Source organism: Hypanus sabinus, chromosome 23, assembly GCF_030144855.1.
Source record: "Hypanus sabinus isolate sHypSab1 chromosome 23, sHypSab1.hap1, whole genome shotgun sequence".
NCBI classification, from domain to species: domain Eukaryota; kingdom Metazoa; phylum Chordata; class Chondrichthyes; order Myliobatiformes; family Dasyatidae; genus Hypanus; species Hypanus sabinus.
The window spans coordinates 26,526,478-26,539,290 of NC_082728.1; the positions used below are offsets into that span (position 1 = coordinate 26,526,478).

General features: G+C 33.0%; 1 protein-coding gene across 4 annotated transcripts in view; it reads left to right on the plus strand.

The window, feature by feature from the left end:
* Window positions 1-12,813, plus strand: part of lrrc45 (leucine rich repeat containing 45) — a 79,552-nt gene that overhangs the window by 36,343 nt on the left and 30,396 nt on the right. For all 4 annotated transcript variants that reach the window (XM_059948572.1, XM_059948573.1, XM_059948570.1 and 1 more), the window contains exons 8-11: window positions 7,382-7,440; window positions 8,208-8,285; window positions 10,264-10,399; window positions 11,057-11,134. In XM_059948572.1, the coding sequence (XP_059804555.1) occupies window positions 7,382-7,440; window positions 8,208-8,285; window positions 10,264-10,399; window positions 11,057-11,134 (351 nt within the window). The remainder of the gene's footprint in view (window positions 1-7,381; window positions 7,441-8,207; window positions 8,286-10,263; window positions 10,400-11,056; window positions 11,135-12,813) is intronic.

Here is a 12,813-nt window from a genome sequence, read left to right on the forward strand (position 1 = left end):
CCTGCGGAACACTTTGGGACACTTTTAAAGCTTATATACGTGGACAGATTATTTCTTATTCTGTTGGTTTGAGGAAACGTATCAAGATGGAAACTCTTTTATTGGTCGATAAAATTAAAGAGATTGATAAGAAATATTCGATTGCTCCTAGTAAGGAGCTTTACAAACAAAGGGTTGAACTTCAAACGGAAAATAGTTTATTACTTACATCCTCGATTGAAAATCAATTAATGAAAACTAAATCTGATTTTTATATACATAGTGATAAATCTGGTAAACTGTTAGCTAGTCAATTGAAGAATGCTCTGGTTAAACGTCAAATCACTAAGATTGGTCAGCAGAATGGGAATCTGACAGTTAATCATGATGAGATAAATAAGGCATTTCAAGATTTCTATACCTCCCTGTATCAATCTGAATTTCCTCAAGATTATAATACCATGTCTGATTTTCTTGGGAAATTAAATTTTCCAAGGTTATCATCTGATGATCTTTTGATATTGGATACTCCTATTACGGATGTAGAAATTAAAGGGGCTATTTCCTCAATGAATTCTGGGAAAGCACCGGGTCCAGATGGCTATACAGTTGAATTTTTTAAATTTTTTTCCGCTACTCTTTCCCCTTGGTTAGGTAAGGTTTTTGAGGAGGCCATTAGATTAGGGAATTTGCCACAATCTTTTTATAGAGCTTCCATTTCTCTAATATTGAAGAAAGATAAAGACCCTACTAATTTTGCTTCTTATAGACCTATATCTTTATTGAATGTAGACTCCAAGATTTTTTCTAAGTTACTGGCATCTAGATTGGAGAAGGTATTACCCAAAATTATTTCAGATGATCAAACTGGCTTTATTAAAAATCGTTATTCTTTTTTTAACATTAGGAGATTGTTGAATATTGTTTATACTCCCTCACATGATACTTCAGAATGCGTGATTTCATTAGATGCGGAGAAAGCATTTGACAGAGTTGAATGGCCTTACTTATTTAATGTGTTGGAGAAGTTTAATTTTAGTCCGATATTTATATCATGGATTAAATTGATTTATCATACTCCTGTAGCCTCAGTGGTTACCAATAATCAAAGATCTCCCTTTTTTCGCCTATTTCGGGGCACTAGACAGGGATGTCCTCTTAGTCCATTACTATTTAACATTGCCTTAGAACCTTTGGCAATTGCCATCAGACAATCACAGGATATTTTGGGTATTAATCGTGGGACAGATATTCATAAGTTATCTTTGTATGCAGATGATTTATTACTATTCATTTCTAACCCGGAGAAATCCATTCCAGCAGTTTTATCATTATTGGCTCAATTTAGTGAGTTTTCTGGGTATAAGTTAAATCTTAATAAAAGTGAATTGTTTCCATTAAATAAACGGGTCCCAATTTATGGAAATTTACCCTTTAAATTAGTTAATGACTCTTTTACTTATTTAGGGATCAAAATCACAAAGAACCATAAAGATTTATTTGGATTTAATTTTTTACCCTTAATTGATCAGATTAAAGGTTTGTTTACTAAGTGGTCACCTTTGTCTCTATCCCTAATAGGTAGGATTAATGCTATTAAGATGGTTATTTTATCTAAGTTTTTATATATTTTTCAAGCGATACCAATTTTTATCCCGAAATCTTTTTTTACTAATGTTGACTCTAAAATTTCTTCATATATATGGCAGTATAAAAATCCCAGGTTAGGTAAAACATATTTACAGAAGACAAAAAAGGAAGGCGGGTTAGCATTACCTAATTTCAGATTTTACTATTGGGCAGTTAATATTAGATATTTGTTATGCTGGTTGAAAGATGGGGGTGGATCTTTTGGCCCTTGTTGGGTGAGTTTAGAAACTAAATCGGTATCAGCTTATGCTTTGGGTTCTATTTTAGGGACTTCTCTCCCTTTTGCTCTTTCTAAATTGCCGAAACAAATTGACAACCCGATAGTTAAACATACATTGCGTATATGGTTTCAGTTTCGGAGATTTTTTGGGTTGACTCAATTCGTTTTAAATAGTCCTATTGTATCTAATTGTTTTTTTCACCCTTCCATTATAGATCAAGCTTATTCAGCTTGGAAAACTAAGGGATTACTAAGATTTTCTGATTTATTTTTAGATAATTGTTTCATGTCTTTTGAACAATTATCCAACAAATATAACTTGCCGAGATTTCATTTTTTTAGATATTTACAGATTAGACATTTTTTAAGTTCTGTACTCTCTACGTTTCCAAATTTTGTGCCTTCAGATACTTTGGAGAGTTTATTTGAATTAGACCCTTTTCAAAAAGGGCTTATTTCAAAACTTTATAATATAATTATAAAGATACGTTTAGAGCCTCTTTATAAGACTAAACAGGATTGGGAAAGAGAGCTTAGTTTTAGTATTTCTAGTGAGAATTGGGATAGAATTCTTCAATTAGTTAATACATCATCGTTATGTGCCAAACATTCACTAATACAATTTAAGGTTGTACATAGGGCCCATATGTCCAAGGATAAATTAGCTCATTTTTACTCTCATATAAGTCCTATTTGTGATAGATGTCATTCTGAAATTGCGTCTTTAACTCACATGTTTTGGTCGTGTTCATTTTTGGAGAAATATTGGAAAGATATTTTTGATATTATTTCTGCGGTTTTGAATATTGATTTACAACCTCAACCTATTACCGCAATTTTTGGTTTACCAATGTTAGATTCACAGCATTTATCTTCTTCAGCCCGTCGAATGATTGCATTTCTAACTCTGATGGCTAGAAGATCTATATTGTTGAATTGGAAAGAAATTGATCCTCCCACTGTATTTAATTGGTTCTATCAAACTATGTTATGTTTAAATTTAGAAAAAATTAGAAGTGGTACTTTTGAGACTTCTATTAAATTTGAAAAGTTATGGAGACCATTTATTCAACATTTTCATATGATGTAATATGACCCTGTGCCAAGTACATTTGATTTCCCAGCTTTTAGCTTATGTATTTTGAGAGGACCGGAAGTGACGGCATTGATGAATACTTATTTTTGTGAGATATTATAAACAGCCCACTTTTTTTTTCCTTCTCTTTTGTTTGTTTTTTTTTCTTTTATATTACTTATTAGTTATACTTATTAGATTAGATTAGTTAGTTTTGCATTATATAATTTTTTTTTCTTTCTTTATTCTGTTTTTTTTATATTATACATTATGAAATATTTAGATTTACTATGTCCATACATATATCTTATGGCTTATGTCTTGGTAAACTCATTTATATTGTAACTATTATGTATGTTTTTTTTTCATATGTAATGGAATGTGTATGTTGGTAATTTCTTTATCAATATATCATCTGTATTCTGTCCATATTACTAATATTAATAAAAAGATTTAGAAAGAAAACCAAAAAAAATTATTTATTCTATATTATGTATTTCATTGAACTGCTGCTGCTAAGTTAATAAAGATAATAAAGCTGATTCTGATTGTATAGGTGAGTGCTGCAGTGACAGGAGAGGAAAGGTGGCGTTCTACTAGGGCTTGGAGAAAAGTTAGATGGCTGATCTAAAACAGCTGGAAGTGGTATATTCTTTGTGCAATGGATACGGAAGTTCTCCTGACGGGGTTACAGTAGACAGTAAGGAACAATGTGTGCAGTGTATGGAAGCCTGCAATGGTAGCAAACACTCAAGAATGCCCTGGCTGCTTTGTTGAGTTAAAAGAAATAAGGATGGATTTGTCTTGTTGGTTATGGAGCTTTGTTACCCTGTTAATGTAGCTATAAATTGAATTATGGGGTATTGATCAGTGGCAGCAGCCAAAATAATCCTTGGTCCAGGAAGCAAACAATGATTATGAGTGTAACCTCTACAGACGAAGCGTGAAACTGCAGGGTCTAACCAACAACATATTGTGGAAAGGTTTCACCAAGGACCGTCTTTCTAATGCCTGCTTTATGTAAATACTTTTGCCCTAAACTTTAGCTATGAGTTAAACTCCCTGGAGATAAATACTTTGTAATGAGTCCTTATCTGCCTCTTTCCATATGGTCTCTGAAGTGTTTCACATCAGAGGTCCATCTTGATTTTCATGTCATTTAGCAAAAGGGATTTAGTGGAAACTAAATTTATTGGCAAATTAATTTTGAATGCAGAAAAGAAACATAATGTAAAGAAAACTCCTTGTCAAATGTAAATTTAAGACTCCAGAGGTTAGTTTAGAAGACTCCAGTGAGTGGTTTAGAATAACCTGGCAAAGATTTATTTTGAGTGGATATTTGTAAAAATAACAATTTCAGAAGAAAAAAAAACAAATTTGTAAAAGTTGTTTGGTCTCTAAATGTGCAAGATCTGTAATCTTTCAGATTAGGGTACTTAACAATAGTACAGAAGTCAAAAGCTGGGCAATGCACATTGTTGATATCATATGAAAGTGTTTAAAAACAGAGCCAGCTTTTCAATACTAAGCAGGGATCACATTTTCCAACTGGTATTAATATTCCTTGGAATGGATCAAACCTATTTCCAACTTCAATGGATTTGCTCTTACAACATTTTGTGGGACCAATATTGTTGGCCAAAGTCTTATATACCACTTATGTTTTAATTTGAGTATTTGAGTAAATCTAATCAAAATTATAGTGTAAGGTTTAATGCTTGTTTCACTGAAATAAGAATTTCAGTAAAGTTCCCATATTAGTTCAATAGGAAAATTTTCTTTATGTACAAATGTATTTGTTTAAAGAATATCTTAAGCTTGCACTCATTGACATAACTTGAAAGATTGTGCAAAGCTTCTGAAAAGTTGTGCTTGAATGAAAATGAATCTTGATAATTCCACATTATAAAATGATGCTGTGTTTGGAGCTGTGATCTCTTGTGTCAAGTGCATACTTGTTATTTTGTGAGTAGTGGATGTAATTAGGAATGAAGTTTGCTTTTCCTTTTACTTCTGTTATCATCATGTCATTTTGTCCTGCTTGTGATTAAGCCCTATTGATTTGAAGGGGATGTATTTTTAGGCTATTGAAACTCTTGGAATTCAATTTCTTTTAGACTGTATTCATATTGCTACCTAAGAATTGACAGTTACATGAATTAAGCTGCCCGATGTTTTTAATTTTCAGTTTCTAAATTAGCATTTAAAGTATAGATCATTTTACATTATTTACACATTGTTAAATGCAACTGATTATCCTTGAGAACTTCAGAAAATAATAAATATTATGGCTTTATAACACAGAACTTGCAATGAAAGATTATTAGACATATTGTGTTTTGAATGAATCTAGAACAGCAGATTTAACTTTTCAACTCCATGATATTTAACCAGTAACTGTTGAAAAATTGAAAGCTAGTAAGTGAGCTCAGATAAAAATCATCTCAGATTTTCCTGAGGAAGTCATTGTTGTAATTATAATACTAACTGATAACAATTTGGGAGGAACAGTTATTATAGAGCTGAAGCAAATCTTAGAAGCCTCTGAATTTACTTTGGCATTTATGTTCTTGAATTGGGAATGGCTACTATTCAATAATTCTAATTGTTTCTGTTGAAAATGTTGAGATTGCAGATCAATTTAAATTCATTGATGGACTTCATCCTCTATATTTATAAGTGACACATTTTATTTTGTGAGTACCTGTCAGTGCATTTAGATTATATAATCAATCGACATTTGGCTAAAATGAAGAAGGCTATTCATTCTATCTTGGCATAACCATCAAGAAGGACTCACAATGCAGCACCTACCTGCCTGATTAGGTTATGATTCCAATAATTTTTGTGACACCAACATACCCAGATGTCTTTTTTAGTTAACCAAATAAATTAAGAACTGTTATTCCTGTCTTAAATTTCCCCTTTATACCAGTCTGAAATCTTGTGGATTTACTTTAAAGTGGAGTTCCTATCTGCTTTGTCAGCTTGGTGGACCACCTAATTTATCTTTGTGATATAACCTGTAAGGTTGCTTCTTTTCAAAGACTTCCTCAAAATACATTGCTCTGAGTCTGAGAATCTTGGTGTGTTTTTGTAAGAAGCACATTAGTGTTTTGTAACTAAAATCAGGTATAGATCTCTCGTGCAGTCTGTTTGCCATTCATTTATTTGTACTGCTTGCTCTTCTGTTTCAATCGATCAGTCCTTTAAATGGCACTTTCTCCATGCTACCTCAGGACATGCACACCTTATCTTTCCACTTCTTTCCATCCCACCATACAAGAACCTTAATAAGTAAAGCAGCAAATCACTTTCACTACCAATCTATTGTTCACAATGTACTCTTCTCTATATCGGTGAAACAAAATGTAAATTGAGTGATTACTTTGTGGAGTACCTGTATTCATCTGCTGAGTTGACCTTAAGCTTTCGATTGTCTGCCTCTTTAATATCATGGTCCAATTCCTATTTATCTGTGGCCTACTGCATTGCTACATTGGAGTCTAATGAAAACTTGAGGAACTGCACCACAAGTTTTGCCTGGGGAAGTTGCAGCTTTTCTGACTAAATAAAGAACACAATTCACTTCTCTATCCATATTAGAACTGGCCATGCCCACTTCATTTGTGAGATTACTTATGTTTTAACACAGCCTGACCTGATGGGCATGCTCAATGGTCTGCATTTCTCAATATTTTACACTTCTTTGTTTTATCATTGTCTAATTGCCATAACTAACCCAACAACTCCCACTTATCTTATCAGTTAGTCCTGACGAAGGGTCTTGGCCCAAAACGTCGACAGTGCTTCTCCTTATAGATGCAGCCTGGCCTGCTGTGTTCCACCAGCATTTTGTGTGTGTTGTTTAAACTCCCACTTATCTTCATATCAATACTGACCTTACCCAATCATAGATGTTCCCTTTGTCCTGCCTATTCTTCAGGCCACCTTCTCTGCAATTTTAAATTAACTTAGTCAATTCTCACTCCCATTCTTACGAAGGGCCTTTCCCTGAATGCTGTTTATTGTTTCCAACATTTCAATTGTATTTAAAATTTCTAACATTTGTATTTATGGTACTTTGTTCATAAGCAGCAAATCTTTTTATATAAGAGCCATTGAAAGATTAATGTTACCCAACTTTGTGTGAATGAGCCTTTGAGTACAATAGTATCCCTGAATTGATTTCTTTATTTGATTCAGAATAGATGATGTAAGATTAGATTATTTTATCAAATGTTTTACTGAATGTCTTCAGTTTGTTATGAATGACAGAGGCACTCTTTGTACAAAAAATTCAAAGCTGCCAATTCTGATTATTTTAACTTAGATTTATATCATTCAAGATTATAGAAAATTCAGATTTTACTGAATTTGATGTTGATTTTTTAATGAATAAATGCTGCAATTGTGTTTTAATTAGTACTATATTCTTTCTCCTAATTTACTTGCAGTTCTTGAATTTGATGGGTGTAATTGATCAACAAAAGGATGAATTGTGCCGAAGCAATAGGTTAGTGAAATCTTTTCATTGTGAAACATTATTTAAGTGGCCTTCACCTGTTATCCCATTATCATTTCATATTGAATCATAACCATAATCAAAGATAATTCACATTCCATGCAAAGGTGGAGAGAAAACACAGTCTAAAAAGGAGTGTCTTTTGTTAATTTAGCTTACAAAAAGTTAACCTGACTTTTAAAACTGGTCACTTTAGCTTCTTTATTTGAATGCAAAAAATAGCATACTAAAGAAAAAATAATTAAACTATACATGTGTAAAGGTCATTACTGGGCTCATAACTATTAACGGAAAGCAATGTGTTTTGGTTATTCTGGTAAGCTTTTTTGGGAAAGGTACTGGGAAATTATCAGTTTTCTTAAATAGTTTTGCTTTGCAGTATAAAATAACATCCAAGCTAAAGCTTTTTATGAATATCCATTTAAAGGAATATTAATTGAATTTACTGGCCATGCCCACTTCATTTGTGAGATTACTTCTGTTTTAACACAGCCTGACCTGATGGGCATGCTCAATAGTCTGCATTTCTCAATATTTTACACTTCTTTGTTTTATCATTGTCTAATTGCCATAACTAACCCAATAACTCCCACTTATCTTATCAGTTAGTCCTGACGAAGGGTCTTGGCCCAAAACGTCGACCCTTCTAGTAAATTTACTATAACATTTGATCGACTTCAAAACAAATCTGCTAAAAATTGAGTTCAGTATTTCTAATGTGTTCATTGTTTGATTCTTTTTATTAACTTTCTCTTTAGGACTTCTGCTGTGCAAGTTGGACAGTTACAAGAAGCATTAAATGAGAGGAGTTCTATCATCAATTCTTTGCGAGCAAAGTAATAATTGCTTTATATTCCCTTGTGGAAGCTCATCCTGTTGATATCAGTTTTCCAGATTTACAACGTAACATTTAAAATGCAAACATGTTTCACAGTAATGAATTCAATCATTATTGTTTCTATTCAACCTTTCTCTGGAGTTCAATGTGTTGCATTTCGTATGAAAAGGCTAAGTCTAGCTGTAAAACAGTTCCATTCTGTCCAAAAGTATAATTTTGTGTTTTCTGTGCCATTTGCACAATGTGCCTTAACAACAATTAGTCAATTATTGCAATAGAATTTTTAAAAGTAAAGTCTTTAATGTTTTCAAAATTTAAAAACAATATGCCTCCTAATTTGCAAACACGAGGAAATCTGCAGATGCTGGAAATTCAAACAGCAACACACACAAAATGCTGGTGGAACATAGCAGGCCAGGCAGTATCTATAGGGAGAAGTGCTGTCGACATATGTACTTTGAGACCCTATGTCAGGACGAAGGGTGTCGGCCCGAAACGTCGACAGCGCTTCTCCCTGTAGATGCTGCCTGGCCTGCTGTGTTCCACCGGCATTTTGTGTGTGTTGCTGCCTTCTAATTTGGTTTCCTTTAAAATTAGTTCATGCTGTGAAGTTCCATGTGACCTTCAGACTTGTATATTAGCTGTTCTATTAGGTTAGTGACATTCAGTAGAGCAGTCTCATTTTTGTTATAGCTTGTAGTTTGCAAATTATGTATTTTTAAAAACAATGTGTTTTGCTTCAGATGTAATTAGTTTGTGTCTTTGTATAATGTTAGTACACTTTCATGTCAAGAATCATGAACAAGAAAGGCCATCCTAGCAATGCAATATCATTATTTTATGTGTTGTTTTTTATACCATAACATTTGAGATTAATTTCAATAGCTTCATTATTTTAACTCACACACACAAAATATTGGAGGAACTCAGCAGGTCAGGCAACATCTATGGAAATGAAACAGTCAACATTTGGTGCCAAGACCCTTCACGTGGACTGGTTGTCTTACTTGAGTGATTATGTTCCTTGAGTAAGAATATTTTTTCCTGATTATTCCCAAATTTTCTTTTCATTGTTTTCCATGTTTAATTTGTGTTCCTAATTTCCAAGATATTCATAATTATAGCTATAGTTTTCTACTATTTAGGATACTTTGAGGTCTTTTTTTTCATCATCACTAACTTAATTAGCTTTTTATTGTAAAACTTAAGATTTCCTAATTATTATTCATATGAGTTTTGTTGCTGGTTTTTTTGTTATCCATTTTAATACAATAGCTTTGTGGTGGGATGATGAAAACTGGCCTTGTAATCATGAGGAGTAATCATGGTGTTGGATCCATATTAGCTAGGTTGATATTCTGGCTCCGTACTGTGCATATGCTCCTGCTTATAATGTCCTCTACATTTCTACCAAGATGTCCCAAGGTTCAATTGAAACATAATCAATTATGCAATGTGGATGTTAATTTGCACATAACAAGTTATCACAAATGCCAGTGTGACAATAACTAATTAATCTCTTTTCAGGTTGTTTGAATGTGATCATTGAAATGCTGATAGTTGATGTTGCTGTGTTTTCCAAAGGTTGCAAATGTGGTCTCATCTTGAGGTTTGATTCAAAAGAAAATATCTGCTACAGTACAGTACTCATGTACTGCATTTTTGTACATCAGTTTCTTGACTAGATCTTGAACTCAGAAATTTCTGATTACAGGATTAGAAAACATCAATCAAACCATAGCTGTCTCATATAAAGAGAGCAATCTCATTGCTTTTATAATTGATATGCTTCGTAATAAGGACATTGAAAGCAATTACTGCTAGAACTCTGTTTAGGTTAGTTAATTGAGTTCCATACATTCATACCTTTAATTATCATTTGCCTAATGCCTATCTGGTTGCTTAACAAATCTATATAATTTTTCTGCACCCGTTTGAAGATGTTGTCAGTAGGTTTTCGTTTTATTTTGTTCTAGAGTACAAATGTCAGAAGCTGCTTTAGCACTATCGGAACAAAAGGCAAATGACCTAAAAGAGCTCTTAGAGAAGGCAAGAATGGAAAATTATGAGTTGAAAGAAAATCATTCGAAGGAGAGTAAAAATGAGCGAGAGGTAATGATATTTTTGCGTCTTTCTACAAAAAGCATTCATTGGTGTGCAACACCTCACTGTACACCTCTCATTTGCAAGGGTTGCAAGCCCATTTGGACATCTGCATCCAGACTAGGGAAGTGTAGGCAGGCAGTAGTTCATGGCAAATAAGCTGTGTATGGTTTTTAAACCCTCTGGCATTGTACCATTGAGGCTCCGGCCCTTAGAATACACTGACAATCTTTGACAAAAGTCAAGGCAGCTATGGAGCCTCATCTTGTGTCAAAGCTGGGATATATTAGAATTAATATTCAGAAACATTTTAAAATTATTTGGGTACTGTAAGTAGCAAAAGATTTACTACCTACTGATGGAATACCTAATTATCTTGTAACTGTTCTTGTTCCAAGCTCCTGTATTGGAAATGGACAGCCTAAACCAATGTCTGTTCCAAGTAAAATACTACTTTTAATTTGCTAATTGAGATTATACATAATTTATAGGCATTTTCATTGATCACTGGGCAGTGTGAGTTCTATGTATGATACCAGATACTTGGCAGCCTAGCTTATAAAGAACAGTAAAGATGACAACAGAGAAAATTAAACCAATGATGTATTTGTTCCTGTTTACTAAATTATTTGGATACTGAAGAAATGTGTTTTTCTTCATTATCAGGAAGCTTGTAAACAAGAGGCAAAGTTGACCAGAGAAATAAATGCAGCAAATGGGAAAAACCTGGAGCTCAAAAACAAGGTAGTACTGGTTTCTCCATTGTTATATTGTGTCTCTAGATACTGACATTGAACTGGGCTCACAAATTAGATCTGATATGAAATGTTTTGTTCATTATAACGTAACAAAATCTCTTAGTGACTTTAACTTTACTGGTCACTATAATTGGTTCATTCTTGTAAATGCTCATTACCTTAAACTGGATTGATGTGTTTGCTCCAATACCTGCACATGTAAATAAATACTATTGATGTTTTTTCCTATAATAATTAAGCAATTCCTCAAAAATCACAAAGTTTGGAATTAATTTTGATATGAACAACTGGTATGTGGTGAAATTACAAAACTGGTGTGCAATAACTTAGAGTTTGTAATTTACACAACAAAGAACAACAAAGTAGTATTATTCATGCTGCCTTTCTTTCTCTGACTCTCAAACTACTTTGTTTTGTTCAGAGGTACATATCACTGGCAACAGCATCGTTATTTATTCCTACTTTTTTTCTTTATGAACAAAATAGAATACAAGGTTAGTTTGGAGAGCAGTTGTGCATTGACTACAATGTTAGGCAAATTTCCTACCTGGAAGTATATTAATGAATTACAGTAGGTTTTTTTTCGCACCAAGTAGGAGCTTTGTGATAATTACTAACGCAGTCTTCAAATTTTCACATCTGAAATTTTGGATGCCTGGCTTTTGTGTTGCTATATACTAATTTGATCATTAAACATTTAAAATTGACTTAAAACTTAGGAATTTCAGAGTTTGTCTTTGTGCCTCACATCCATAAATTATGTCATGGTTCTTTGTACCAGCTGTGCATTTTCTTTGAATCTTGAATTAATTTAGATCATATTTAGAGCCATAAAATTTTATATAGCACAGAAGCAGTTGATGGGTGAATGAATTTTAAAACATTTTGTAGATATGATAATACTGCCCATGATTTACTTACATTTCCTCAATGATAAAAACTGATGGCACCAACTAATCTGGGCCTTGATGCTTTATGTTCCATTTATCTTCTGTCTGAAGATCTTTTTTCCTCCTTGTTGTGAGTTTTATCAATATTTTTAAAAAAAGAAAAGAGAGCATGATAATAGAACTGATATGATTTTCAGTTATTTACCATATATTTTCTTATATATACTAGAGATTCTGTAGATGCTTGAATTCCAGAGTACTATACACAAAATGCTGGGAGTCTTGACCCAAGCGTCAAATCTATTTCTCTCCATAGATATTGCCTAACCTGAGTTCCATCAGCATTTTGTGCACACGTTCTCCTGATTTTTTTTTTTTGAAGAGAGTTCGTCATCTATTTTAAATAGCGTTTGCCCTTCCACTAGCCTTGCAAATCTTTTATCTGCTGATTCGCAATAAAGGTGATCTAAATCTTCTGCTTTCTTTTGCTTACTTGTACCTTAAAGTTCTCTCATTCCCTGGTCCTCTCATTTTTTGAACCATGCATATAACAATATATCTTTTATGAACTCAAGTTCTCCATGTAACTCTATGTTTAAAAGGTTTTGTTTTTTCCATCTCTTACCTTTTCCAATTATTATCCCAATTAAGATTTCTTTTGTTTTTAAGAATCCAGTAACTGTATAAATCATTGTAGAATGCTATTCTCTTTTTCTCATGAGTACAGAGCTAAAAGTTTTAACAAATTAGAAACCAAATGCAGTTTGATTACTTG